The sequence below is a fragment of the Platichthys flesus genome, chromosome 20, assembly GCF_949316205.1.
Source record: "Platichthys flesus chromosome 20, fPlaFle2.1, whole genome shotgun sequence".
NCBI lineage: Eukaryota > Metazoa > Chordata > Actinopteri > Pleuronectiformes > Pleuronectidae > Platichthys > Platichthys flesus.
In genome coordinates this window covers 9,549,294-9,577,070 of record NC_084964.1, presented here as the reverse complement: position 1 = coordinate 9,577,070, position 27,777 = coordinate 9,549,294, and the positions used below count along the sequence as shown (strand labels likewise).

The 27,777-nt window shown below is 42.3% G+C and overlaps 4 protein-coding genes across 5 annotated transcripts; 2 read left to right on the top strand and 2 right to left on the bottom strand.

The window, feature by feature from the left end:
- Positions 1-4,246: 4,246 nt before the first annotated feature.
- On the bottom strand, positions 4,247-9,510 carry LOC133931566 (cytochrome b-c1 complex subunit 2, mitochondrial). Of its 2 annotated transcripts, none has more exons than XM_062378471.1 (14): positions 9,412-9,510; positions 8,024-8,110; positions 7,503-7,652; positions 7,242-7,306; positions 7,098-7,154; positions 6,746-6,870; positions 6,293-6,390; positions 6,153-6,210; positions 5,975-6,070; positions 5,686-5,885; positions 5,365-5,445; positions 5,195-5,271; positions 4,819-4,972; positions 4,247-4,589 (listed from the first exon to the last, which is right to left on the bottom strand). In XM_062378471.1, exons 1-14 carry the CDS (start codon positions 9,442-9,444, stop codon positions 4,506-4,508), a joined length of 1,365 nt encoding a protein of 454 aa, XP_062234455.1. In that variant the 5' UTR covers positions 9,445-9,510; the 3' UTR covers positions 4,247-4,505. The 2 variants fall into 2 exon arrangements, with proteins under 2 accessions (XP_062234455.1, XP_062234454.1); XM_062378470.1 differs by lacking the exon at positions 8,024-8,110 and adding an exon at positions 7,887-7,988 and having other exon boundaries at positions 9,412-9,501.
- A 490-nt stretch (positions 9,511-10,000) lies between these two features.
- On the top strand, positions 10,001-11,669 carry snu13b (SNU13 homolog, small nuclear ribonucleoprotein b (U4/U6.U5)). The gene is made up of 3 exons (XM_062378816.1): positions 10,001-10,202; positions 10,379-10,499; positions 11,190-11,669. The coding sequence occupies exons 1-3, from the start codon at positions 10,200-10,202 to the stop codon at positions 11,450-11,452; spliced, it is 387 nt and encodes a 128-aa protein (XP_062234800.1). The 5' UTR covers positions 10,001-10,199; the 3' UTR covers positions 11,453-11,669.
- A 1,357-nt stretch (positions 11,670-13,026) lies between these two features.
- crym (crystallin, mu) lies at positions 13,027-16,941 on the top strand. The gene is made up of 8 exons (XM_062413935.1): positions 13,027-13,397; positions 13,475-13,625; positions 13,980-14,042; positions 14,721-14,822; positions 15,776-15,959; positions 16,075-16,196; positions 16,273-16,357; positions 16,482-16,941. Exons 1-8 carry the CDS (start codon positions 13,231-13,233, stop codon positions 16,553-16,555), a joined length of 948 nt encoding a protein of 315 aa, XP_062269919.1. The 5' UTR covers positions 13,027-13,230; the 3' UTR covers positions 16,556-16,941.
- Positions 16,942-16,992: 51 nt separating this feature from the next.
- LOC133975911 (ras-related C3 botulinum toxin substrate 1-like) lies at positions 16,993-23,126 on the bottom strand. Its single transcript, XM_062413936.1, has 6 exons — positions 22,774-23,126; positions 21,132-21,203; positions 20,418-20,535; positions 19,838-19,900; positions 19,062-19,221; positions 16,993-18,480 (listed from the first exon to the last, which is right to left on the bottom strand). The coding sequence occupies exons 1-6, from the start codon at positions 22,806-22,808 to the stop codon at positions 18,350-18,352; spliced, it is 579 nt and encodes a 192-aa protein (XP_062269920.1). The 5' UTR covers positions 22,809-23,126; the 3' UTR covers positions 16,993-18,349.
- Between the last annotated feature and the right edge of the window lie 4,651 nt (positions 23,127-27,777).

Genomic DNA, 27,777 nt, shown 5'->3' with positions numbered 1-27,777 from the left:
CTCAAAGCCACAAAGATCGCCTCTCAGGTAAATAACACCATCAAGAGGAAGAACATGAAAGATCTTCAGAAAGATTACCAGGAGCTGAAGGTGGCATACATCATGAACCAGGAGAAGTTCAACACTGAGTTCCAGGAGGAGAAGACTAAAAATAACATTCTCCAAGAAGAGTTGGAGGATCTCAAAGCTTCTAATCACATTGCCTGCAAAAGTCACTCAACAAACCAGGTGAAGTTCAACACCAAACTCCAGGAGGAGATGAAGAAGAAGAATATTCTCCAAGAAGAGCTGGATAAGCTCAAAACTTCTCATCACAAGGTCTGTCAAAGTCATACAACCAACCTGGAGAAGTTGAAAACCGTGCTCCAGGATGTGAAGAAGAAGAAGAACGATCTCATAGAAGAGCTGGAGAAGCTAGAAGCTTCTTTTCATGAGGTCTGTCAAAACCATGCAAACAACCAGGAGGTGTTCAACAGCGATCTCCAAGAGGAGAAGATGAAAAAGAACATTGTCCAAAAAGAGCTGGAGAACCTTAAAGCTTCTTATAACGAGGTCTGTCAAAGTCATACAATCAACCTGGAGAAGTTGAAAACCGAGCTCCAGGAGGAGAAGAAGATGAAGAACGATCTCCAAGAAGAGCTGGAAAAGCTCAAAGCTTCTCATCACGAGGTCTGCCTAAGTCATGCAACCAATCAGGAGAAGTTGAAAACCGAGCTCAAGGAGGAGAAGAAGAAAAATAACGATTTCCAGGAAGAGCTGGAGAAGCTTGAAGCTTCTTTTCACGAGGTTTATGAAATTCATACAACCAACCAGGAGGAGGTCAACAGTGAGCTCAAGGAGGAGAAGAAGAAGAATAACGATTTCCAGGAAGAGCTGGAGAAGCTTGAAGCTTCTTTTCGTGAGGTTTTCGAAAGTCATACAACCAACCAGGAGGAGGTCAACAGTGAGCTCCAGGAGGAGAAGAGGATGAAGAGCTCTCTCCAAGAAGAGCTGGATAATCTAGAAGCTTCTTGTCACAAGGTCTGCAAAAGCCATGCAACCAACATGAAGGAGTTCTACACCGAGCTCCAGGACGAGAAGATGAAGAAGAACGGTCTCCAAGAAGAGCTTGAGAATCTTGAAGCTTGTCATGAGGTCTGCCATAGTGATGCAACCAATCAGGAGAAGTTGAAAACCGAGCTCAAGGAGGAAAAGAAGAAGAATAACGATTTCCAGGAAGAGCTGGAGAAGCTTGAAGCTTCTTTTCACGAGGTTTTCCAAAGTCATACCACCAACCAGGAGGAGGTAAACAGTGAGCTCCAGGAGGAGAAGAGGATGAAGAGCTCTCTCCAAGAAGAGCCGGAGAATCTCGCCGATTCTTGTCACGAGGTCTGCCATAGTCATGCAACCAATCAGGAGAAGTGGAAAATCGAGCTCCAGGAGGAGAAGAAGAAGAAGAACATTCTCCAAGAAGAGCTGGAGAAACTCAAAGCTTCTCATCACGAGGTCTGCCAAAGTCATGCAACCAACCAGCAGAAGTTGAAAACCGAGCTCCAGGAGGAAAAGAAGAAGAAGAAAGATCTCCAAGAAGAGCTGGAGAAGTTCAGGGTTACTTGTGATGAGGTCTTCCAATGCTATAAACCTTATGTTTCCCAGAACTGAGCTCACTCTCCAATGGTCTCCATGATCCCAAACCCAAGGAGACGGGGCTGCATGAAAAGACAGAGTCTGCAACGTTGTGTGGTTGTCAAGGAGGCAGAAGAAGTCAGTTGCGCCAACATCCTCCAGCAACTGAGCTGACTTTACCTTCTTCACCTTCTGTGAGGACTGTCAAGGTTAATGGAGGGATTTACAATTTGATTTCAAACCATCATAAAAAATAATAATGTCCTCACAATGAAAGTATCGCACCAAATAAAACGATAAAAAACAAAATGTCTTGCTCATGTTGATGTATTTAAGATAAGGTAAGATAAGATGTACCTTAATTTATCCTCTGTAGAGGAAATTCACAAATGACACAGCAGCACAAGAAAGTGTCTTAGATACGTCCTCCTGCAGAGCCGGAGAACGGTTCCAGATGTTCACATGCAAGAGTCATGGAACCACAGTTTATGCCGGTGCATGCACCACCAGTTTGGTTCGCTTGGTTTTCCAGGTATGCAAATGTCAGACTCTATATATATCACATTTTATTCTCTTCTATTATATGTTTGTGGGTATAGATTTGTTTACATTGATTACGTTTAAACATATCCCTACATAAAATATATGAATCACCTGTATGCCTGCACACATGCAAATACAAATATACAGACACTGATATCTATATCTACATAGATATAGATAGCGTTTTAAATTTTTATTTATACCGATTTTGTTTGTTTTTCAAGGAAACATAAACTTGAAGAATTTTTGTTGACCTTTGTTTGGGCACAGCCATGGAAATCTGAGTGGAGATATAGAGTGCTACTTAAAGCTGCTCACTATAACACCAATATTCTGCCTTGATGAGGATAGAATGAATACTAGATGTTCAGTTCACTTCTCTTAGTGGGTTTGGAACTCGTGCATGCATAGGTCTAAAATGGTGGAGAACAGGGGCTCTCCATCGCTGCAGGTCGATGTTAATAAAGAAAGTAGCAGCTCAAGTGGAAAATATAGTGAGACAAAAATATGAGTAAATATAGAAATATAAACAAAAGTAGGGATAATTCTATATAAACACAAGGCTATTTAAAAAAAATAAAAAGGCAATATGGAGCTGGGATGAGAGTTGTGTTCATGTGCAATTTGTCCATTCTTTGGGCCCGAGGTGCGGGGGGGGGGGGACGATCCTCTTAAAGGTGACATTAAAAACACCGGGCCCAAGACGTCTGCAGCACTGGGACGTTCCGTCTTGGGCACAGGGACAATGCGAGATGTCTTCCAGATCCTGGGCATCCTCAGCGAGAGGTTGTGTAGATGTATAAACACACCTGACAGCTATAAACACACTTGACAGCTGCTCCACACACACCTTGTTGTCCGGACCTCTAGTCTTATTCATCCTGGTTTTGGTGAGCTGTCATCTCACCTGGCTGGTCTCGAGTTTCGGGGTAGTTTGGGGGTGGTGGGGGACAGACTGGGGGAGGTGACAGTAACTACAATGGCGGCTGTAAACTACAGATATTGTTTGTCCATCTTGTTTTTGAGTCATACCCCATGAGTACTGAAAGGAGACGGGACTTGTATCTCCATCTTATCTCTATCCTCAGATTTCTCACCATCCTTGCTGCTAGTGATCCTTGTCTCCTAACTGCCCCCGATAGCAGATTCGACGCAAAAAGGGCCGGCACGGAAATCAAGACTCGCACTTTCTACACAAATTAACCGAAATAAGTAGCCTGACGTTGGCAGACTCACAATTCTAGTCAGAATGTGAGTCTGAGACCGCTCCATTGGGCTGTGATTATGGGGCGTTTCAACTGACCAGGAAATAAAATTCCTCTTCGCTCAAGTGGATAGACCTACAACCAATCAGAGCAACGTAGTATGTGACGTATGTTAAGCAACGCATTGTGAGTTATTTACTAACGCCGGGTTCAAACCGGAGGCTGAAGCACCGCGCTGCGTCAAGGCTGCCTCGCGCCGTGCAGAGATCGTTTCGGTGTCGATTCTATTTTTCGCACTTGACGCGAGTGTATCGCACCAGGAAACACACTGATAAACAAATTTAAACTATATTGATGACATATTGTATATGATATAAATGATCAAATATGCATCCCATACTTTGAAGTCCCCTTCTGTTGTCCTGGAGTTTTAATTTGACCAATGACATTATTAAATGTCCCCCTCTGCCCATCCACTACAGCCACACAAGCAGTGATACAGATAAAAAGAGAGAGGGGGGGGGGGGGGGCCTACGTATTCTCCACATAGGCTTGAGTGGAGAATACGTAATTTACCCTGGACACCCGACATTTAACGGAGCAAACAGCGAAGTTCTTCAACATGGATGACATGAAATTAATAATTGAAGTGGAGAAGTACAGTGTTGTATGATCCTCGGAACATGTTGTATAAAGACAACTCCAAGGAGGACACATGTTGGGACGCTGTTGCTTAATGTTGGAGCAACAAGTAAGTATATGATTTTAATCTACTGGATCAACGGGTGATATTATTATCGCTGCCCGGCGGTCCAGCGTCGCTTCAGTGTCCGGTGTGAACAGCCAAGCACCGGCGCGATAGGGATTTAATCAATAGAATTCATACCACTGTGAATGGTAGATAGAATTTATTTATTATTTTACATCAGCTGTACAGTAAATGTGGACAGATGAGTGGAGCACGACATTGTGATGCGCCAGGGCAGCATCGACTTTATACTGTGACAACACCAATGAACAACCAGTGCTGTTACGGCATTATAGCGCTCAATACAACAGCAATGTAAAGAGTGGAGAAGACTTCCTGGCGGAATATGGAGGGGACAAAATTTGCTTTGTCCTCATAGATGGGTGAGGTACGAGGTGACAGCTTTAGATCTCGTCCACGAAGGGTGTGTTTATGAGGTTGCCGCTGGACGCCATAGTCTTCTTTCCAGACACAAATTTGCTGGCAGCCTTGAAATGAAACACAGAAAATATAATAAATACAGTTAAAATGGTCATCTTGGGGCCAAATTATCTCTTTATACAACACCCTACATTGAATCCTGGTTAACATGCAACTGCCTGCAAATGTGAGAAAACGTGTAAAAAAAAAAGTGCATCTTCTATTGCATTAAATAAACTTTTAACCCATCATATGATTACTGACTGATTTATCTATGTACTTAATCAAATGTCTTACATTGGAGACATCAGTCAAGGAGACGTTGTCAATGTTTTTGAGGATTTCCTCTGGGGGGACGTAGGATCCCTCAGCCAGAGCCTGAGTGCCCAGAGCCTCCAGGAAACCCTCTGAAGTCTCCAGGGACATCAGGTAATGCCCCTTCAGTTGAGCCCTGAGGGGCAACAAGACAGTTCCAACATCAGCCACAACAGTTCAAACTGAGTAAGGACAATATCTAATATAGAGAAAAAAAGAACAGCAGATAAGGCTAATTTATGCTCAAATGATAGCCATGGATATGAAAACGACCCCATTTCAGTGGTGTTTACAGTCAACAGATATAGAAACATCGACTTTGTCCACATTGTCTTGATCATCTATCTTTGTGTCTTACTTGGCCCGAGTGAGGTCGGCAGCTGTGACTCCACCATCAGCGACATTCTTCACCTCGGCAACAGCTGCCTTGATCACCTGCAGAGGTCAAGTCAGAATACAGTATTTCACTCCTTTGTATTAAGATTAGGTTGTGGTGGTAAACTCCTGCTGTGACTGTGGGATACTCACATCACCAGCATCTGCAAACTGGGAAATGGTGTAGACCCCAAACAGACCAGAGTCGGAGTAGCTTGCATTAAAAGCAGTGACCTGTTCAAAAAAGACCAAACGTTGGGGGGGGACTTGTTAAGCCACTTGTTCATGGGTAAAATAAAAAACAGGTTTTCACATGTTTGCCTGTGTTTTAAAAAAAACTCTCACTGTTGCAAATATGGGTAACATGGCAACATGCAAACACACACTCTTGTTACTTCCAGGGTTCCACGTTATGCCAGGGAAAGCCCTGTAGTCTTTTATTAAGTTTCTATGATGAGCTGACAAACCACTTACGTCAAAGGGGTCAGCAGTTGCCTTTGCAACACCTTGGATCAGTTTGCTGGTAGCATTGGACCCCCTCTTGACATGTGGACCAGCTCCCAGTAAATGCTGCAGCACACTGAAGGCCACAGCCTCACTGGTGCCTCCCGCTGCTGACTGGCTCACCACCGCTGAGTGGACCAAACTGGCGAGGCTGGCCATACGGGTCTCACCTGGAGAGAGACAGGAGGAGTAATATAGAATATCTTACTTTCTTTGCTCTGAAGTTTTTTTAACTTTTTATGACACAGTCCCAGCTCACCTCCACGATACTGAGCCGTGGCTCCTGTGGTGCCTGCTCCGCTGCGGATGTTGAGGAATTGCTCTCCGACTTGCCTCAGCACAGCATGGTCCACACCTGGAGGAGAGGTGAACACAATAAACCTAATGGTCTCTCGCACAGAGCACTTATGTCCACGTCCATTAAGATTGTCCCTTACCAAGTCCCACAAGGGCCATCCTTGCACTCGTGAAATTGTTCTGGACAAACTGGTGCAGCTGGAGGAAAATGCAAATGTTAGAAAAGTGGGAATTCATATTAAATCAGTCTTAACAGATTAAACACATGAGAAGTACTCACATGCTCAGACTTGATCTGGCCGAACATGTGGTCTGGGCAGTACAGAGAGCTAGACAGGGCGTTCTTGTAGGCGGCTTCATGGAGCGCTTCAATCACAGCTAGAAAAAAGAAAGAGGCACCATCGTTAACTCCAATGTTCATGATGTTGAAGCTAAGAGATCATATCAACTGATAAACTACTAAATACATCTGTATGATAGAGACTCCAGAGACACTGACTGAATCTAATATCATCTATTTTCATCACTTGAGGACATTTTTGTGGAAAGTAACTGTTCAACTTCAATAAACTAGATGCTGTATGCTCCATCATGTCTGCTCTGGTTTACAGTGAGGAGGAAGTTAAGGATTGGAGCTTTAATTGTGGCAGTAAAACATCTGGCCTTTTAAGAAAGCCTTTTCTGATTGAAAATTGGACTGTGTGCACATTGCAGGGGGAAATAAAGCCTCTACCCATTTGAGTGCTTTGTGTAGCTTCAGCTTTGTCCATCTTCACTCTGGGTGTGAGGTCAGACACCTCCCATGGCCGGAACTCTGGGGCTGTGGTCACATTGATCAGATACTCCATCACAGTGTCACTGCAGACCAATAACAAAAAGAAGGACAGAGAAAAGGAGGGCATAAAAAACTGTTATTGATATGACTCCCCAGAAACTTTACATTTGTGCTCACAGTATGAAACGAATGTTCTTTTTTCACCAAATATGCCAGTCAAGAATCCAGCTACTATATCAGCTGCTTGTTGATTTATAAATATAAACTTTTTAACATATGATCACATAATTGTTATTATTCAAATACTTACATATCATCCCTCAAGCAGTCGACAGTGTAGATCATGTTCTCTCTGGATGAAGTCACACTGCGGAGAAGTACAAATATTTAGCTAGAAATGCAGAGACTTGTGTAGAATGTTTTGCCGTGACCTCTTTCTTTCTTGATTACTGACCTCAGGCTGCCTCCCACTGCCTCAATTCCTCTGCAAATCTTGAAAGCTGAAGCTCCTTTGGTTGTCTGAAAAAGTATTTCAATGCTACGATTAGAAAGAACCCAGTATTCATTATGTTTGTTGTGTTCTACAAATTAATATACAATATACGGAATATGTACTAGGGTTTGTAAATTACAGCTTGTGCCGTGTCAGAGATGCATAATAGCTAATGATATATAATAAAGACAGAGGACAAGAGGCTTTGTAAATGAATCATACCAGGTGGGAGGCCAGACGGAGGAGGTGGGTGACCCCACTGTTTTCAGGGGTCTCATAACGACAGCCGGCCTTGACAGCCACTCCGATCTTGGAAGCAGGGGAATAGTTCTCAAGTGAGGCGATCACCAGTCCACTGGGCAATTTGGTGACCTGGACAGATGGAGGCATAAACCCTGTTCAGACATGACCCGCGTTTACCTTTTACAAATGCACAGCACAATGGGTGGTTCTCTGCAAAGACACAGTCACAACAGCCGCACAACTTCTGCATTATTCAGGCAAGGCAAATCAACTTTTTCACCATGAGACATTAGTTTTCTATTATTTTTGCATCTGTACCACATTAGAGGCATAACCAAAATGTTTTTCCTATAAAAAACATACATGGACATCCTGGTAGGAGTGAGCAGCCCCAGGAGAGAGCTTGAGCCCTGCCAGGGGCTGGACAAGGGACTGGCCTGTTCTGGCAGCCACATGGAACCGTCTCTGTGGAGGAAAATGAAAAGTCAACCACAACTGACCTGCACATCCTGCGGATTGAACTTTACGCGTTCGGCAGCCGCGGTGGCCTCCACCTTACGGGCAGCCTGGGCCGCATAAAGCCTCGTCTGGAAAGACAGAGAAAATTGGTAGGCGGAACATTACAACTTATGTGATGCCGGCTAGTTGCCAGACGTAAAAGCACTGGAGAAGGATGCAAGATTAAGAAATGATGCAGTGTGCCATGTTGGCAGTTATATTAGATTTGTTATCATCTGGTGTTATTTGTTATTGTTATTTGATATTATGAATCGCTATGATCACTGTGAATGTTTCCTGAATGTTATATATATATATATATATATGGCGTCTTCTAGATCTCAGCAAATACAGTTGTTAACGCCTCAGACAAAGTGACTATTTTGCTGTTCCCTGACATCTTCAAAAGTGCAATCAATGGCTTTAGTATTCCTGGAAAGGAAGGAAGAACTTTGATTCTTACAAAATAAAACACAATATTCATTGTGCTCAAGATACTACTGAAGTCCATGTTCTTGTACGTGCTCCTGAACACATTTCAAATAACTGACTAAACAAACCTGTCCCAAGGATTAATATCTGTCCTGTAGATTTCATTTAAATCATATGGGTTTCATAAGCTGATGAATATTTTCAGCATGAACAGGTTAGGGGGACTGGACATTTAAACCTCTACAGTATATTTCCAAGGCAACAGGATATACTCCATCTGCTTATGAAGATCATGACTAAATAGAAATGATCCAAAGCTGCATGGGAGCTACTAACTAGAGTGGCGCTTGTTGTCTTTGACATCCTGTCTGTCTTTACAAGAAAAGGTGTTACAATATTACGTGATCTACATTTCAAACTAAAATAAATAAATAAAACAATAAAACTGCAGATCTCTGGTTTATAAGATGATAGTATATAAGTGTATTACCTTCATTCAGTTTTCAAAAAAGAACAACGTTTCTCTTGGTTAAAGAAAACGCAAGTGTGTAATATTAACGTGAATAGACAGCTAATAGCCTGACAACAACGTCAATGTGAGGTGAGTTGTATAAGCTGTGGAAGGCATGATGCTAAGTCTCCCGAAACAGGAAGCTAACTATTGTGCAGCTCGAGCTAACCGTTGTAAGGATCCTGGTTTGATTAAAATGTTTTAGATATAAATATATGAGTATTTTGACTGGACTTCTGATGGTGAATCGTTATAACTCTGGTGTAACACAACAGGCTTCATCTGACCGCTTCCTCCTCTGCTCCTCACCGCAGCTCGTCCTGACACGACCCCGTGTTTTCAAGAGTTCTCTCTCACTCTCACACACACACATATAAACGAACGACTGCTACTGTTTACATCTGATCCAATACTTCAATACAACATGTAGGTTTGATGGGTCCTTACCGAGAGCTGACTTATTCCCCGAATCCCCTTCATCTTCCCTCTCTCCTTCTCTCAGGACGATGAAGCAATATGGCCGGCCTTCAAAGTGCCCTACCCACAATGCACAGCGCCATCGTCGCTCGCCAAAGTACCGCGGAGCCAACGAGAACCCGCCCTCTGCTGGCACGGAGGTGAAAAGACCCAAAGTAACCCATTTGTTTATAATAAGACCGTAATACACGATACACGGATTTTACTGTAATTTTAACTCCAAAGTTACTAGCATACTTAATCCGTTAAATTTGACCCCAGGAATTTAAACTCCCGAAACTGACTCTAATAGATATGACTAATAAATAATATTAAAAGAGACAGGTTAGTAATTCAAACTAAAAATTGAAGCAACGTTGATTACACGATTTACCAAAATAAAAGCAGAATGTATAAAATCGTATATAAGTATTGTACTACAGTAAAATGTATGTTTAAATATATGCATTTCTTATATTTAGATTATTGCAATATAAACCGATACTACTACTACTAATAATAACGTGTTTTATTTTCTTAGTAGTACTTCCTGTCGTTTCCTTTTGTGCTTGCCAATGCGCATGTGCATGACACCACACGTGCAGTAAACGTAGTGACTCCTGCATGTGAACTCCGCGCTGAAACTTTTCCTCATCGCAGTAAACTATTATCCACGAATCGAACCTTTCGTCTCGTCTCCTCTTCATCAGCGCGTCAAACAACAATCCTCCGTGAAGCATTTCGCCGAGAGGGCCGGAACAGCAGAAAACCACTTCACCATGGTGAGTGTTAGCTCTGAATGAAGCACCACGCTAGCTCACCAGCTAACCGTTAGCACGCCAAAGTGACCAGGCTGCACGGCGAACTGAGCTGAAACTCAAAAACTTCCCGCTAGCTCACATTATAAAGCGTTTCCTCGTGGGTAATGTGGTTGTGTTGTTGTGTTTATCATCGGCAGACTGAAGCTCAAGTGAACCCGAAGGCCTACCCGCTGGCCGACGCCACGCTGACCAAGACCATCCTGGACCTGGTGCAGCAAGCCTCCAACTACAAGCAGCTGAGGAAGGGAGCCAACGAGGGTGAGCTGACAGAACTACATCCAGCCATAATCTAACTATCAGAAGCTCCTAATATGATCACCTGTGAAACGTGGTGGTCCCACATGGTGACCACAGCTACAACAAGCACAACCTCGCTGCGGGTCTTCTACCCGTCATTGTAACTCGCAACTGGTCATTTATCAATTATGATTGAAACGAAAACCATCTCTTTTATATCAGTTCTCTCAGAAGTTAAAGTTTCTTGACAGAGTCAGTTTAATGAAAAATTGATTTATCTGTATAAAAACCCAAATACCGGTCATCAAATGTATATGTTGGTGATCTACATTGTACTAAAGCAATATAGTGCACATTATCAACATCCTACATTGATATCTAAGATATCCCAGTGATTTTCCTGGTTGTGGTCAGATCCACTTCATTGGCCGGATGTGAGCCTTTCACAGACTTAATGATATCTTTGATATATTTGTTTGCTGAAATGAAAACTGTACAGAACAAGGCAGAAAGTATGTGGATTTAGGTTTATTTCACATATAAATAACTGAAAATCCATATTGGTCTAGTTGTGGTTTGTGTTCAACAAAGAAACTGGGGGTTGTTTGGAGAATGGCTTCTAAATTCAATGGAAAGCTGTCAATGAAGGCAATTTGAAATATGTCCTAGTTGCTGAAATGTTGATGCTAAAAACCACCTCTCCTATTCCAGCCACTAAGACCCTGAACAGAGGCATCTCCGAGTTCATCGTGATGGCTGCTGACGCTGAACCACTGGAGATCATCCTCCACCTGCCACTGCTCTGCGAGGACAAGAACGTCCCGTACGTGTTCGTCCGGTCCAAGCAGGCCCTGGGCCGGGCCTGTGGGGTCTCACGTCCCGTCATCGCTACCTCGGTCACCATAAAGGAGGGATCTCAGCTCAAGCCCCAGATTCAGTCTGTTCAGACGGCTATTGAGAGACTGCTGGTCTGAGTTCTGTCGCACTGTCGTCTCCTGAAGGAAGAGGAGAATTTATTCCAGTTTGAAAAAAGTCCTGTGTTCTGTTTGATTTAAAACAGTTGTAATGCATGGAGAAGAGATAATGGTGTAATTTTGATTTTTAGGACAATGCATTCACTTCTGTTTCACTTTGCATTGACATTGCTTGGTTCTTAATAAAAGCCTCTTTTTTTTTTGTACTTAAACCTGGTGACTTGTCTGTGTAGTATTTCATGTTATATTCATTTTTGCTCATGCTGTGTTATAAACCTGTTAACTGTATAAGAAGTTTCCTAAATCAAGTATGATTAATATTACAAGTGATGAATTTGTGTTGCGGCCAAATACAATGGGAAGGAATTTCCCCTGCAAGGTTTGAGGCCATGTTCTTCTGGCAACAATCAGATTCACTGTTGTCTGTTTGAAGCTGGGTGTAGAAATGTTTGCTACCAACTTACAGCCTCACCCTGTCTCTATTTAGAATCCAATATTTACTTCATTATACATAACATGAAAATAACTGAAGCAGCAGCATTATTATTAGTGAAGGTTACCAGTGTACAAATGCTTAACTCCATGTACCATTATCTTGGCAACAGAAATATGCATTTTTGCAACATTTATTTTATGTAGATATAATCGCATACTGTAATCTTTTTGTGGAACTTTGATCACTTTAGTACAACAAACTATTAAGGCCATATCGAAATAGATAACCATATGTTATACCATAATAAATATATTAATTTTAAATTAAAGTCAAAATATTACAATAATGAAGCTGTAGTTTAAGGTTAAGAGTTGGTATTACCAGGAAAGTCACACTTTTTAGGAAATAAATATACTATTATAATACTATGACTATTTCATCTTAATTGGGGAGAGGCGGTGGACTAGTGGCAGAAACTTGGACTATGGGCAGAAAAGGTCTCTGGTTCGACTCCACGGAAAAACAACAAAAAGACGAACCTGGATTGATCTGTCCAAAAATCCAAGAGGATTCTCTGTCCAGTGCTCCTGAGCAAGGCACCTTACTCCCTCAACATCTGCTCCCCGGGCGCCGTACATGGCTGCTCACTGCTCGCTGTGTCCTGCACCAGATGGGTCAAAAGCAGAGGTTACATTTCCCTACATGCATGAGTTTGTTGTGCATGTCTGTGCATGTGTTTGGGACAAATAAATGTATCTTAATCTTAATATACTTAGTTATGCTTGTTTCTATCGCTGTCTTTATCTGTGCTTGCAGTGGATGGGGAAATGGGGCAATTGAAACTCCAGGTGACCAGCAGGGAAATCCAAAGTATTGGATGCATATTTATATCATAAATAATAAGTAATTTATATAGTTTAAGCGTGTTTTCTGACGCGACACGCTCGCGGCGAGCTGAACAAATAGACCTGACGCCGAAACCATCAGATATGCAAATGCAGATGTGAACAGCCCAGTCGAGTAACACAGGGACGGAAAGGAGGCGAAAAGCTTTTCGTGGCACTGCCTCCCGGTTCCATACCTCCATTCTTACCCCCCCCCCCCCCCCTCTCTCTCTCTCTCTCTCTCTCTCTCTCTCTCTCTCTCTCTCTCTCCCCACACACACAGTGACAACGAAGACATCCGCATAGTTTAAAGTTGTCAAACAGTTACATCTACTCTTTCCGCACAGAAACTGTTTATGCCTGTGTTCTGCGCATGGAACGTTGAGTAGAGATCCGATTTCAAACGAACTTTGGACTTGGCTTGAACTCATTGGAAATCGCGGAGGCCACATTCAGCCATGTCCGACCCCCCTGTTGTCATTTGGGAAGACGAAGTCAGAGAGCTGCTGACCTACCGCGCCCTGGTGCCGCTTCTGGAAGAGGCTCTGGGTCACTTCTCCAGGCGGGACAGCGCTGAGGTGATCCAGCCGGTGCGCACCACAGTGGCCCTGCAGAAGCACCGCGGGTACGTCTGCTCGTTTCCACTGAAGATCAACCATTAACACTCTGCGGGTTGCTGCTAACACTTATCCACTTGCACAGGTTCCTGGGGCTGATGCCTACCTACATGGAGAACCTTGGAGTCCTGAGCACAAAGTTTGTGTGTTTCTACAACAGGGAGGCTGGTTCCACTCTGCCAGCCACTAAAGCCACAGTGGTGCTGCTGGATCCAGAGTATGGGAATGTCAAAGCTGTGAGTAAACTGGCCAAGGCCCAACTTTCCACTTACCACAATTACATTCACTAGATTGTTACCCTTAAACATGCCTGATTGTTTGCTTCAAGATCGACGAATCATTGTCTGAGAATTCAAGAAAAATGTTGAGAAACACCCTGTATCGTGCAATGTTAAGGAGAAAGCGAATCCGGGCTCTGCCCCCTGATCAAGACCCACACGTTAAATTTAATGGGCTCGTTTCTGACTCATACCACATCCAACCAATATGTTTCATGAGTATTGTTTGAGAATTTTTTTGCTAGCCTAAGAACAAAACCTTCTTGGGGGAGGTAATTAAACATTTTTCTATAACATTTCTACAACCTGCAGGTCATTGATGGGGAGGTCATCACACGCATGAGGACAGCTGCAGTCTCTGCAATCTCTGCCAAGGTACAGTGTAAGACATCCGGGTCAGCCCAGATTCCTCAGGGTGGGGGGATTTAGCATCATTGCTTCCGAATATATATATATTTGTTTGAAATGATAAATTTAAGCTATTACTGCGATGACCAGTAGGTAATTTGTAAACCAAGTCATCCAGAAGCCATCCCCTTTAATAACCTGCCAATTCTGACATCCCCTATGAGAGAGTGCTTTGTGTGTAGACAGAAAATGTATGAGTAATCCTATATAATCCTAAATGTGAGTATCCTATAATTAGAGCTGCTAACTAAAAATTTGAGAGGAATGCGCTCTTTGACTCACTCTCTTTCTCTCTGCTATGCCAACACACAGACCGTCTGTCACAGTCAGAAATCCTACTTCTGTCAGTGGCCATCCATAAAGATTTTAACATCTTCGGTAGACATGCAGGCAGAACTCAGTATAAACTTAGTAGATATCGCTTTCACATGTTCATGCAATAAGGATACAAGCCCACAAATTGCCTGCTGGCTATGACACACCCTGTTCAGGTTACAATATAAGAAAGGAAACAGATACAAAGCTGTTTAAGTCCATTCCCTTCTCAAAGCTTCAGTTCTCAGGGGTTGCCCGTGTTCTAATGTTTGCTCCATTCTTCTAACTTTGACTCTCTTGGATTTGCCACTGTGTGTTTTCCTTGTGCAGTTGCTGATGCGTCCAGGGGCAGAGGTGCTGGCCATCTTGGGGACCGGCATCCAGGCCCTGAGTCATTACAATGTCTTCACTGAAATGTTCTCCTTTAAAGAGGTACAGTTAGAAAAGTACAAAGGTGTGATGCTACCACATAAGAAACGAAAAGAAAGAAACAACAGTGTCGAGCCACCTGTTTATTGTTATAGCAAAATGTTTTTCCTGCTACAACAAGGTATTTTCCTGACAACCGACAAAAACATACCACATTATAAGAGTCTACTATTTATCTTTTTATTAAGCAAATTATTCATTAAAGGTGACACCAGAGGGGACTTAATAGACAGTTTTGTAATGTAAAATATCAAACCTGTTCCCCTGTAAGCAGTTAGATATTGACAGAGAAACAACCACACCTTAAGCTTCTCTGCCACTTGACAGTGAGAAGCTGTGAGTTATTGTATTTCAGCCAGTGCCACCTTGATTTTTTAAACCCAGAATGAACATAAACCCATTTGGCACTAGTAGCTGTCAATCACACTGTACCCATGCCGCAGCGGATTCTGTGATTTATCATTATTTGATTCTAAGTGGGACCACAATTTACTACATGGGCATCATGCTGTTATGAAGGAGACTTGACCCTTCTGATGGAGACCATTTACCCCTTAGGGAAAATGTTTACTGACATAAATCAAGTGAGAGGTAGGATCAACCAGTAGAGTCGCCTTCTGCTGGTCATTTGTGAGAATACAGGTGTCAAGCAGTTCCTCGGGTGCTTCACTCGGACCTGGAGTCGACATCATTGTTTATATACAGTCTATGATTCATTTCCAAGTTTAGATTTGAGCAAAGTGAAAGATTCCAAACCAGCCCGAGCACTGAAATCAGATTTGACCCCCTCTCCAGTGCTGCCCAGTGTGTCAAGGCTTTTCACGTCTACAATGATGTCCCACATTTTGACTTTCTGAGTCCGTACTGTTGAAAATGCGTTCTGTGATTGCTTGATGTATTGTTTGTTGGTTTTTCTCATTGTAAACTGTTTCACTCGCCCTGGCTCTTCACCCCAGGTGCGTGTGTGGAGCCGCTCGAAAGAGAGAGCCGAGAGGTTCAGGGACTCGGTCCGGGGTCCTGTGACGCTTTGTGTCTCAGCAGAGGAGGCGGTGAGGGGAGCGGACGCCATAGTGACAGTAACCAGATCTACTGAGCCGGTACTGTTTGGTCGCTGGGTCAAACCAGGAGCCCACGTGGCAGGTGGGAAGAAAGAATCAACACATTAACAGAAATAAAGAGGAAATATGTGAGATTAGCACCAATGAAAATGACCCAAATTTTGAACATAAACTGTTTGTTCCCTGTTGCTGAGCAGCGGTTGGAGCCTGTAGGCCGGACTGGCGGGAGCTGGACGACGTGTTGATGAAGGAGGCGGTGGTGTACGCTGACAGCAGAGAGGGAGCGATGGCCGAGTCCGGTGACGTCCTTCTCTCTGGGGTCAGTCACTTATTGACTGAAGTGTGTTTTATTGGTTCCCTTTTGTAAAATCTGATTGTTGATGTCCGGTTTTCAGGCGGAGGTGTTTGCAGAGCTTGGAGACGTTATTAATGGGACTAAAGCCGCTCACAGAGAGAAGACCACCGTGTTCAAATCCCTCGGTAAGCTCTACCGTATGTACGTCTCTAAATCCATATCATGTGGACTGTGTTTTTCCGTGTCAGGACAGGTTTTTAATATGTTTTCATGGTATTCCGTGTGACTGAATTGGTTGCATTTTTACAGGAATGGGAGTTGAGGATGCAGTGTCTACCAAGCTGGTGTTTGACCAATGGAAAGCCAAACACAGACAACCATGAAGTAACCTTGCTTCTCAGTCTCTGGGTTTTACCCCCTCGTCACACAAGCTGAAGTCCTAATGTATAACCTGATTGATCATCAACATGGAACTGTATATTTAAAGCTGCAGTAACAAGCCGATAGATCCTATTGTCAATCCACAGTACACTTTTTCTTTATCATCAAATAACCAAAAAAGTAATACTTGAGTATATACGTTATTAAAACTAAATGACAGAAACCCTGTTTAAGAAAGTCAAAGTATTCACATATACTTTGACCTTTTTAGTTTGTCCAATCTTTATATAGTCTACGAGAAGTGTTACATTAGCTATTTACCTTTGAATGTCACTATTTTCTAATATTTTATGTACTAAATAAAATGTGTTGCACTCTTTAAATCTGACTTCCCTGTACTGTTCTGTGTTCGGACACAATATATGAAAACACAACAGAGCATTTTCCAAGAATTTATTTGCTTTAAAAAAAAAAATCTGCATGTTACTATATGAAAATTAAACCACATTTAGCATGAAATCCGAGTGTGCCGTTGAAACACCAATACCACGAGTCCAGATTTAAAGTGGTTGAACAGGGCCCCTATACAGTTTGATCCATGCTCATTTCATAATAAAAGTCATCTGCTGAAGGTCTCATTGTACAACACAGACAGTAAAACGAGTAACAACCTTCGGGTGCTGATACGCTGGCTCATAAAACATTGACAGATGGGGTCACAAGAGCATGGTTGCACGCCATTATGCCAACAATATGAGTGTCTTCTACTTAATTAAAAGCCTGAGTGTTCAAAGCGGTTTTAGAGCAAACATTTTGAGAAAGTGTGAAATGATAACCGTAACATATAAATAGACAATGAGCCTGCACAACAGCTGTGGCGGCACTGCACCTTCACATGATCAAACCAGGTCAAAAAAACACTGTCTTCATTTAACACGTAGTGAGAAGAGAGCCATGAATTCATCTAGAAAGCTTTTAGAAACAAAACAAAATAACTAATAACTCTGTGTTTTAATTAATACTTCTCTTAGCAGCTGCTATGACGACGGCGCTATGAGTCAATTTAATAATTTCAGGGTTAAAACATTTCTTCATAAATGACATTAAATGCAGTTTAAAATAAAAGTAAAAGGAAGAAAAAAATTACATTTTAGTTTTTATGGAGTGACTACACAGTGATGACCGTTGACTGGGTTTTGGCAGCACCTCAGTCTCATCAGATGACTCGTGTAAACAAAACGGTCCGTCAATCAGCCGACACTTAAAAAAAGGAGAAATTTGAGCTTCTAAAAAACGGTATCTGACAAGTTATAATTTCATTAAGGCAGCAGAAATCTCTTGTGTAAGGGATAGAGCGCAGTGCAGGACCTCCTTCTGAACTAGAGTTAAATCTACGGTCATTTCATGATAAATTCACGTTCAAGTAGTGTTTCTTCACAATGTGTTTCTTCTACAATCCTCCTTCTAACTCGTTAATCAATCCCAGATCCCAAATCGAATCCCCCCCACCCTCACATTCCCCCCAAAGGCCTATAGCAAAATTACTTAATTCCTGTCTATCTGAAAGGGCAACACAGATTTAAGAAACCTCAGGTCAGACCTGACTGAGACCCACCAGCGCTCCTTAAATCTGTGACGTTCTTTCAGATGGAAGTCTGATCTACCAGAGCTTGTCCAAACGCAAGGACACAGGGATTGCACAGATATCTGGGGTGAACCCCGATATCATCGTCTTCCCTCTGAGTGGGCGAGTTCTGACTGAAACCGTAATTTTCTGCTCCACCTGTGGCTCTCCTTTACAAGATTTTGCACTTCCTCCTCCTCTTCTTGACGGGTGGGGGGCACAGCACCGCCCTGATGGCTTCGTCAAACACCGTCTTAAGGCCGCGCTGTGTCAAAGCGGAGCACTCCAGATACTTCACTGAACCTGGTGGACAAAGGGGAACGAAACATAAAATCAACAATTCAGCAATTAATTGGATTTATTTGCACGGGATGATCGTAAAGTTCAAAAGTATTCTATATATATAAATGCTATAACAAATCACAAAAAAAAAAAAAAAAACTAAATTTAAATTCACAACCTCCGAATTTTTAAGATAACCAAGATGATCCAATAATTATTCCCTGAGAAATCAAGGTGAAAGCTGAAAAACGCCTTGACTCACAATGTTAACGTCACTGTGCGCTATAACTACCATTGGATGCTGCATGAATGAGTAAGATGTCACTTCATGCTTGTGTGCGTGGTAATGGATGTGATGAATTACACATTGTCTCCTGTCTCCACTAAGTGTCATTAGACACCATTCACCAAACATGCATTTCATCGCTGTGTATAACTTGCAGACCAGACCATGAATATTTCATGTAAATGAGATGATTGCGAAATGAGGCTTATTTCCTGTTGCCAGCAGATAGCAAAAAGGACTCCATCAGTTTGTAATATAAACAGTATGCACTCTGATTTAAAAATTGGATTACTGAACATGCTGTGCTTGAACTGACTTATTTCTTTAGCCATGGCCAGGCCCTGCGGGTAGATGATGGGCGCGAGTTTCTTCTCCTTGAGCTTTTCGATCGTGTCCTTGTCGTCCCTCAGGTCCAGCTTGGTGCCCACCAAAATGATGGGTGTGTTGGGGCAGTGGTGTCTCACCTCGGGGTACCACTGCGGGAGGGGGACAGAGTCAGAGGCGGCAGGATGCAGATGGACTGTGTGGAATGTGGGCGTGTTGCGACAAGAACAGATTCTTTCCCTCCGTTTCCTGGTTGTCATCCAGACTGGACATGATTTGACCTTTGAGGAACTCGGAGACTCAAACTTCCACCAACACTGAACAGTTCTCAGTGTCATTGTTACAATGTATGACGTTTATTTCTGTTGTGCTTTTAAAATTGAGATGAAAAACCTCTATGTGTTTATAACCACGGGGTTGGTTATAACCTTGTTTCATTTTTTATGGCTGTAAATTCACATTAAAGACAACATTTTACATGTTTGATCCGCATTTGTATTCATTTTGAATCCCTTAAAGTTAACATCTTGATGTTTCTATCTTTTACATTCAGAGCTATGTCTGAAAAATGGAAAAAATAATGGAAATCCTGGTGAGTGGCCAAAATGCCACATCTGGATCTGTGAGTCAGTTCTTTCTCCGCCCAAGCTGATCAGACCATGAAACTTTATGGAAAACAGATCATGAGTATTTGGGATTTGGGGACAGAGGCATTAAAGTGATCCTCACTGGCAAAGGCAACACTTTGAAAGATCAGGCTGTTCTCACCTTGGCACGGACGTTTTCAAAGGAAGCTGGACTGACGAGAGAGAAGCAGATCAGAAACACGTCCTGAGGAAGAAAGAGGACACCATTAGTCGTTACATTAAAAGAGACATACTTTTAATAAAAGAGTAAAAGCTTAATGTTTCTGTTCTAAAAAAAAATATTTTAAATAATGACAAATAAAAGTTGTAAATGAAATCTAAACGATTCACAAGTGTAGCTCTGGACTGGTCTTGTTGGTAAAACACAAACTGACTCCCACTTTCAGCTCCCTGCAAGTCTCTGGCACAAAGACCAGTTTGTTGGTCAGAGGACAAAGAGGCCAAACAAGAGCTCCCTTTCACTTCCTTCAGCCGTCCTTCAGGCAGTGTATAGGTACTGTGGATACAAGGCTCGTCTCTGCTGCGTGCACAGACTCTGCCCTAAGTAATCCAGGCCAGCGAATAACTCCAAATCAATGGGAAAACAGCATTCAGGCCAACATTGTCTGGCTGATACTGGTCTGTGCAGGACAGCAGACAGAGGCAGGCAGTTGTTGCTACGCGTGTGTGTTTGTGTGAAAATGCCAAAAGTGTACACATACTGTCTGTGGGTAGGAGAGTGGCCTGAGTCTGTCGTAGTCCTCCTGTCCAGCTGTATCCCACAGGCCTAGGTTAACTGGTTTCCCATCAACCATCACATTGGCAGAGTAGTTGTCGAAGCTAAAGGAAGAAAGACGAATATTAGGTCCACTTGTGTAGACTGCAAATGTGTAATTCAATTGCTCCAGACTTTTTCTGGAACTTTTCCTGGAACTTTTCCTGTCAGTTCCAATACAGCAGGACAATGTTGTGAAAATTCATAGTGAGTGAGTGATGATGTTTCTAACACTGAAAAGACGCATAACTGGAAGAATAAAAAAGATCAGGATGGAAAAAGAGTCACCATACACGTAGAAGACAAAGATAATAAGTTGGAAAGACTTGGTGATAAAGACAGATGCTGGTATCAGTTCGCTTATATGTTCTGCACATTTTCCTGTTGATGTCAACACGTAGGACTTGGACAATCCCCTGCTGTGTTCTATATTCAAAAGACATAATCCAAAAAAAAGGTCTGGACCAAATTGCCATGGGCAAATCCATGTCTGAAAATGGCTTATGACACATAAAATATTCGTGTTTGAGATGTAGATGCAGATTTTGATCATTTGCTTCCTGCTTCCTGTCTGTTGGGCGGGCTACGTCACCTGAACCTCGCTACATTTCCATCTCTACGCCACAGATGTTCACGAGAGGTGCGTCTGTGTGTTACTTACACGGTGGGGATGTACTCTCCAGGGAAGGCATTGGTCGTGTAGCTGATGAGCAGGCATGTTTTACCCACAGCCCTGGGAGGAGAAAGACAGGAGTAAGAAAATACAATGATACAAACTGAAGATTGTCGTTCCAGTTACACTTATTCTGTTAAAAAGTAAAGTCTTGAGAGACACTAAAACAGAAATTAGGGTATTTTTATCCTATGTGATGCAAGTTTAATGCATCTCCTCTCATTAGGAGGATTAATGGTTAATGACAAGGAACAAGGAAATGGAAATAAACCTTTAACTTTATTGTGGGTTTACCCTCTTTAATTCTATCTTTATTTCAAGAGTGTGTGTGCAGCCTATTGCCTCCTATTAAATATTTAACCCTTCGGGAAGGTAGAGATAAGATCTTAAAAACTTCTTCTTTTTTTTTTAACACGAGCATCAATAACATCTTGGACTATATATACAGTATATCGTCATCCACCTTTGAACTGACCATAGACCATGGACCCCCCATTTAACAAGATTATTGCTTTTCATACATTGGGTCAGTGGGGTAGTTATAAAGGAAATCACTGTGAAAAGAAATGAGTCTCTTTTTTGCCGGTGACCCCCCTCAAGGACCCAGGACCCCCCCTTTGAGAAACCCTGGCACATTAAGAGCATGGCTTATCATAAATCAAAACTATGAATACTATAATGTTTTGTGTATTTTCGTTATCTGTTGTCTTACAAGATTATGCTCAGGTTGGCAATGTATACATATATTTTTATATTGTGTTGTCTTCCTATTTGTTGTATTGTTACTTTGTGTATTTTAAGAGCTCTTCCTCTAGCTTCTACCTGAGGCTGGCCCTACTTGTGTTTCTATAGTTTCAATGATCTTATTCTTAATACGCACTTTTAATGCCTGCCCTGGAACTACACATGAAAATCAGAGAAATTAGTAAAATAATAAATACTGAAATACTTTTAATCTATAAAAAAATCTTTCAGATAAGCATTCCATTCTTCTATATTTCAAAACAAAACGAAAGTTAGCTGCTTTTAATAGTTAGACTTTGCACTACATCTTGAGAGAAAACTATTTGATCATGAACCAGATGAACTATAATTCAAACAAAGCTTTTACACGCGTTTGATGCATGAGGAGTAGTGGTGCGTTTGATTTGTCGTTATTCCAGTTTGTAATAAAATAAATAACTTCTGTAGTCGACACCGGATTATTCAGATATGTTATTGTTGGTGAATTGGATATGAAAGTGACTGAGCTCTGCTGTTCTGATGAAGTTGATCCGACGCTAAAAACAGATGATCGGTGCAAACAACACCCCCCCCCCCACACACACACACACACACACTAACACAGAACACAGCAGATATTTATCTCTTGTTAAATCCAGGACACGCTGAGCTCCCTCCGGTCACATCGAACCGGGGCGTGTGGATCAATCTGTGTGACCCAGCTGAACCGGAGAGCGGGGACACAACAGCAGCTGTCGCCCATGTCGGCTTGTTATCCACGGCCAACTGTTGGGAGCCGGGTCCAACAGCCCGTCGCCGACCGAGCCGAACAAACCCACCCCCCCGGACATTTTTGTAACAGCTTCGATAGAAGTGAGGATTGAATACAAATGCCAGCTCAACTCACCCGTCCCCCACCACCACACACTTAATGGCCTGCATCGGACCGGCTCGGTGTGCTCCTCGGTTAGCTTAGCGTGCTAACAGATAAGGCCGTCAGCCCCGTGTGGCCTGGAAAGTACAGAGCGAGAGGAATAACGGGACCGCGACCGGAAAGTTGAGATATGTTCGTCTGTGCGGAGGTAATCCGGTTGGAGTCGTCTTCTCCTCGGGGACAGGAGCCTCCGAAGCGCCGGGGCAGTGGACCAGGCAGGGAAACAACCGGGGCGACAAGAAACAACTAGTTTGGAGACAAGATGGTCAAGATTGAGGGAGAGAAAAAACGCCCCAGTTGGAGAAGCTGCAGCTCCCGAGATCCATGAGAGTCACATCCGGTCAGAGAGGAGCGTCAAAACCCGCCACCTACCGGCAACAACACAGAACCACTCATCCACTGGTTATTATACACACAGAACCCATCATCCACTGGTAATAATCCACACAGAACCCATCATCCACTGGTTATTAGCCACACAGAACCCATCATCTACTGGTTATTATCAACACAGAACCCAGAATCTACTGGTTATTATCCACACAGATCAAGAACGCTGATTGTGAAGTTGTGCCACACTGGTTAATGTAGTGATGAAAGAAAAAACATGGAATACAACAATTCAAATTTTGTAAATAACAAAAATAATCATATCAAGCATAAGAGCTCAAATTCTCCTCTTACTTCAATTAATATTTAGACTTAATATATGCCTAACATATGCCTATACTTCCAAGGTACTAGCATATATAACAAAAATACATTAGAGTAAAAACTTGTAACTTATAATTTATTTTGAAATAAATAAGTAATGATAATGCATCGGTTTGTAAGAAGAAGTTTAATGTTGCACTTGACCGAAGTGCTGCAGCCCCACAAATTCAGTATCGAATGTATTTATATAAATAATCCATTAAAATTTTGTATAGCTGTGAAAAGAGCTACTCTGTTGAATAGTTTTTGTAAAATTCTGAAATGTGTAGGATCTGAACTCTGTAATTACTTGTCATAACGGTTTGGCTTCGTCACTCCTCATTTTCCTTGTGTCCACTAGAGAGCAGTATAGTACAGTGTTGTGAAAAAGATTAGAAACCTCCCTGTCTTCATATCGCTGCCTTTTAGTCTCCAACCATCATCTCTGTAATGGTTTTATTCCTCCATCAATTAATCACTGACTCCATGGCAACCACTCAGTCCAGCATCCTCTCTCATAAACACACACTCACAGACACACACACACACACACACACACACACACACACACACACACACACGCACGCACACAACCTCGACTCTGGATTATGTTATTGGGGGATTTTTCCAGCAAACAACACATTAACTGGATAAACGTCACCATTAAGTGGGGGGGTAAAAGCAGGGGAGAGAGATTAATGAGGGATAAACAGGCCTTTCGTCGCCACATCAGGGAGGCTGTAAAACCCAGTGGAGTCACTGCAGGACCCCGGGACGTCAAACTGGGGAAACACATTAAAGAGGAACGAGGCGTATGCAACATATTGCAGAATGAGGAGCATAGCTGCTTTGGCTTTTTAAATGCTATAAATACAACCAAACATCCAATTGTGACTAGTTCCTCTTATAATTGTTTCCCCTGCTGTTTGTTTTAAGAGGCCAGAACTTCTTTAAGAGAGTGTTAGTTGCTCTGGCCTTGTTGTGCAGTGTCTCTCCTCTACAGCCGCCCTCTCGCCCTGAGTTCGTATGCGTCTTCCATCAAACCGCAGTTCAGACATTTCCTCGGATCATTATGTGCCACCATTAGTCCTCTAAATAATCACAGGGATTTAATGACCCCTGTCATGGCGCTCTCTCATTTGCATTGGAGTCGGATTGACAGACTGCAGGCAATCAGCGCTCAAATGCCCTGAATGTGCTCTGTAATGTTATCACTCACAATAAGAGTGCACAGGATGTCCGCTGCATAACTGAATGGGGAGAGAGCAACAAAGAGTGAAAGCTGAAAGATGAAAATAGGTATTTCATCAATGTGGCTGAACTGAGCACAGAAAAACAGATGGTGGAACACAGCTGAGGCTTCTGCTGCCGCTGCTGCTGCTATCTCTGCTTTCCACACGACCAATGTAAGCCTATATACTTCAGTAATAATATCATGTAGATAACTGGTGCTGCTATGAATCATTCAGTGCGGATGGGATGGATTTCTGGAGTTTATCTGTACATAAGCAGCACAGACTGATCGGGGCGTTGCAAATGTGCATTTGGTATAAAGAAAACATTCACCTCCCATGTAGGTCTTAACATATTATATGTATATACTCATAATTGCACAAAAAGCTTTCATTCCAAGATTCCAACGTCACTTTATCATCATTCAGACCTAAGACAGTACAACACAATTACATTGATCCAGCTGACAAATAGCATTCAGAATGCAAAGTCGGTATAGAAACTACCTGAAGTTTAAAACAGGTGGTTATCTGTATATATAGTGTAAACAGAAAATGCACATATTGAATAAGTAGATACATCAGATGTAAGCAGACCTGAGAATCTATGCACATGTCGTTTGACACTGCACTTACACACATGTGGCGTTTTGTTATGTTGTGTGAACTGAGAGTGTAATGCAGACATTGTTCTTGCTGAAGAGAGGGGAGTCTGATGCTAAACCTACATTTAATCTGCATGTAAGGCTGTACAGAAAACCAAACTCCACCTGAGAATGTCTAAGCAAAAGAAGTAAATTACTTTTATCCTTTATTCAAAGCCATGAACTGCCTCCAGATGACCCCCCCCCCACCCCCACCCCCTGAAACCTTTGATTTCCACTGCATCTTAAGCCTTGACAGGAGGATGCAGAGTTTAAGCCAGGTTGGTTTCATGCAACTGTGTTTATTTGTCAGCAGCAGATGTAAAACTGCTCTTTTGAAGAATTCCTCGCACTGCAACAAACAGTGACATGCAACATATGCGGAGCTTTAGTCAGGAGCTAAATAGGGACTTCTGTTTGAGTGATCACCTCTGTTCACAAAGCGATTTTGTCTCCTGAAACAATCAGCCATGAGTCAGTGTTGCCATCAGATTCCGAGCGGTGAGTCACGCGCTGCTGCTCTCGACAAACATCAGCAAAAGTCACAGCACTTTGCTCAAAGCTGGAAAGATGTTCCCACACATTTCTCTCCTCATTCTGTGTGTGTGTTGCTCTTTCTCCAGTTTCTCTCCTCCTCTCTTCACCATGGTGAGAAAGGAAGTGTGTCACTTTCTGGCGTGTTTGCATCGGCAGGAATGTGTGTGAGAATATCGCACACGTGGTTTTCACAGGATTAAGGATTTCTCAGGTTCAAACACAAAATGAAATTTGCAGTAGCCACTCATCACTGTAACACTCTGATACAGGTAAAGTGAAAAAGGAAGTGTGGATGCTGTTGAGGTGACATCACTGGTTGGCTTATGTGTCAAATAGAAACAAAGACATAAAGTAATTAGATAGTGTAACATCCCCGGCCTCCTCATCCCACTTGTTTGTCTTGTGTGTATAAAATTGAAATGTTCGTCCGTCTGTTATGAACAACTATTTAAAAACTGTAATAAATATATATATATATATATATATAATATATGTCATTGTATTGTTTAAGTATCACGTTCAAGGAACAAATGTCTCACCATTTTGACAAACATCAACACATCATCGACAGTAGCATTGAATAATCAGCCTTGTCTCGATAGAAATAAATCAGAATCAATTAAATAAAAATCTCTGATGCTGAATGGCTCAGCATGTACCTCATTATAACAGTATGGGTCATGAAGCAGCTTATTTGCTCACAATGTGGTCGCCGCACGAATGTGGCCCAGTGTTGCGCTGCGGATGAATCCGGTTCCATGCAGCACAGGGTCATTTCCTCGATGAGTGCAACAACAGTTCAGGGCATGGAACCTTGGATTTGTTTGGAAAAACTGAAAGACTCAGAGAAGAGTGGGTGTGAATTTGTGATGGATTCTGGGAGGCTGTTTATCTGCCAGAGCCTGGAACTCTATGATGACTGTGTTCTTCACATGTGAAAGCCAAATTTTTGAAAATGTCCACACCCAATTTTCTGGTAATTTTCTTGAGTTTGTGTCTGAAAACGACTTGAATCATTTGTAGATGAATTTTGTTGGCTATAGAGTCTACTGACAGTACAGAAGAAAAAAATCTCACCATGGCAGATCTACATTTGGCAACTTCAACAGGCCCTCAAACTTACTAAAGGACAAGATAGGTGTCTCTATAATGTTCTTTTTCTTTTTGTTTAAATGCTTCCAAACAGTGATGAAGTATAGCAGAATGCCGCTGAGAGAAATAGTTGTGTGGAATAACATCTTAACTTGATTATGCACTGGATTTTTTCTTGACAAAGACGTAGCAGCAGACTGATGTATCATCCCACAGCTCAGAGTGTGTGTTTGTGCGCCCAACTGTAATCAGACCGTGCCACATAAACACAAGAGCTTGAGGTCTGTTCATCCATCCACTCCCTGGACTTGTGTATGAGACGCTGTGATGTGGTTGACACGTGCTGCCTCGCAGAAACCCGCCAACAGCGAACATCAAGCGCCTTCATGCAGTAGTTTCTGCTGGCTTGTAAAGTAAGAGCTAATTTAATTTCAGAGCTGGTAAAGATAGCGTCTGACAAAAGTCGTGTCTATGATTAGAAAATGTATCAGAGAGGCTGACCCGTACTTTTTCTAAACTTATTCCATTTAAACCCAGAGGCAATTTGAAATGAGATATCTTAACTTTGAGCCAGAAGCTATTTTTTGCCTCTCTTTTATTAGATAAATGCTTCATTGCCAAATGTCCTTAATCCTAGTCAACACAGTGCACATTGCCAACAAAAGATAAATGAACTCAAGTGTTTTATTGATTAAAGGGAAATACTTGTGCTTGTATGATGACGAGAGCTTGACTCCAACCTTTTGGATCAGCTGTAACTGGAAGTGGAGCCACTTCCT

What these genes read in the sequence shown, in the direction of transcription:
- LOC133931566 (XM_062378470.1), bottom strand. Translation starts at nt 9,444, where the DNA reads ATGAAGGGGATTCGGGGAATAAGTCAGCTCTCG. An exon ending in TCCGTCTGGCCTCCCACCTG is followed by an intron (nt 7,307 to 7,502) that starts GTATGATTCATT and finishes ATACTTTTTCAG; the next exon opens with ACAACCAAAGGAGCTTCAGC. An exon ending in CCTTGACTGATGTCTCCAAT is followed by an intron (nt 4,590 to 4,818) that starts GTAAGACATTTG and finishes TTTCATTTCAAG; the next exon opens with GCTGCCAGCAAATTTGTGTC.
- snu13b (XM_062378816.1), top strand. An exon ending in GAGGAAGGGAGCCAACGAGG is followed by an intron (nt 10,500 to 11,189) that starts GTGAGCTGACAG and finishes CTCCTATTCCAG; the next exon opens with CCACTAAGACCCTGAACAGA.
- crym (XM_062413935.1), top strand. Translation starts at nt 13,231, where the DNA reads ATGTCCGACCCCCCTGTTGTCATTTGGGAAGACGAAGTCAGAGAGCTG. An exon ending in ACCAGGAGCCCACGTGGCAG is followed by an intron (nt 15,960 to 16,074) that starts GTGGGAAGAAAG and finishes GTTGCTGAGCAG; the next exon opens with CGGTTGGAGCCTGTAGGCCG. An exon ending in GTGACGTCCTTCTCTCTGGG is followed by an intron (nt 16,197 to 16,272) that starts GTCAGTCACTTA and finishes TCCGGTTTTCAG; the next exon opens with GCGGAGGTGTTTGCAGAGCT.
- LOC133975911 (XM_062413936.1), bottom strand. Translation starts at nt 22,808, where the DNA reads ATGCAGGCCATTAAGTGTGTGGTGGTGGGGGACGG. An exon ending in TGTGTGGTGGTGGGGGACGG is followed by an intron (nt 21,204 to 22,773) that starts GTGAGTTGAGCT and finishes TTCTCCTCCCAG; the next exon opens with GGCTGTGGGTAAAACATGCC. An exon ending in GGAGAGTACATCCCCACCGT is followed by an intron (nt 20,536 to 21,131) that starts GTAAGTAACACA and finishes TTCTTCCTTTAG; the next exon opens with CTTCGACAACTACTCTGCCA.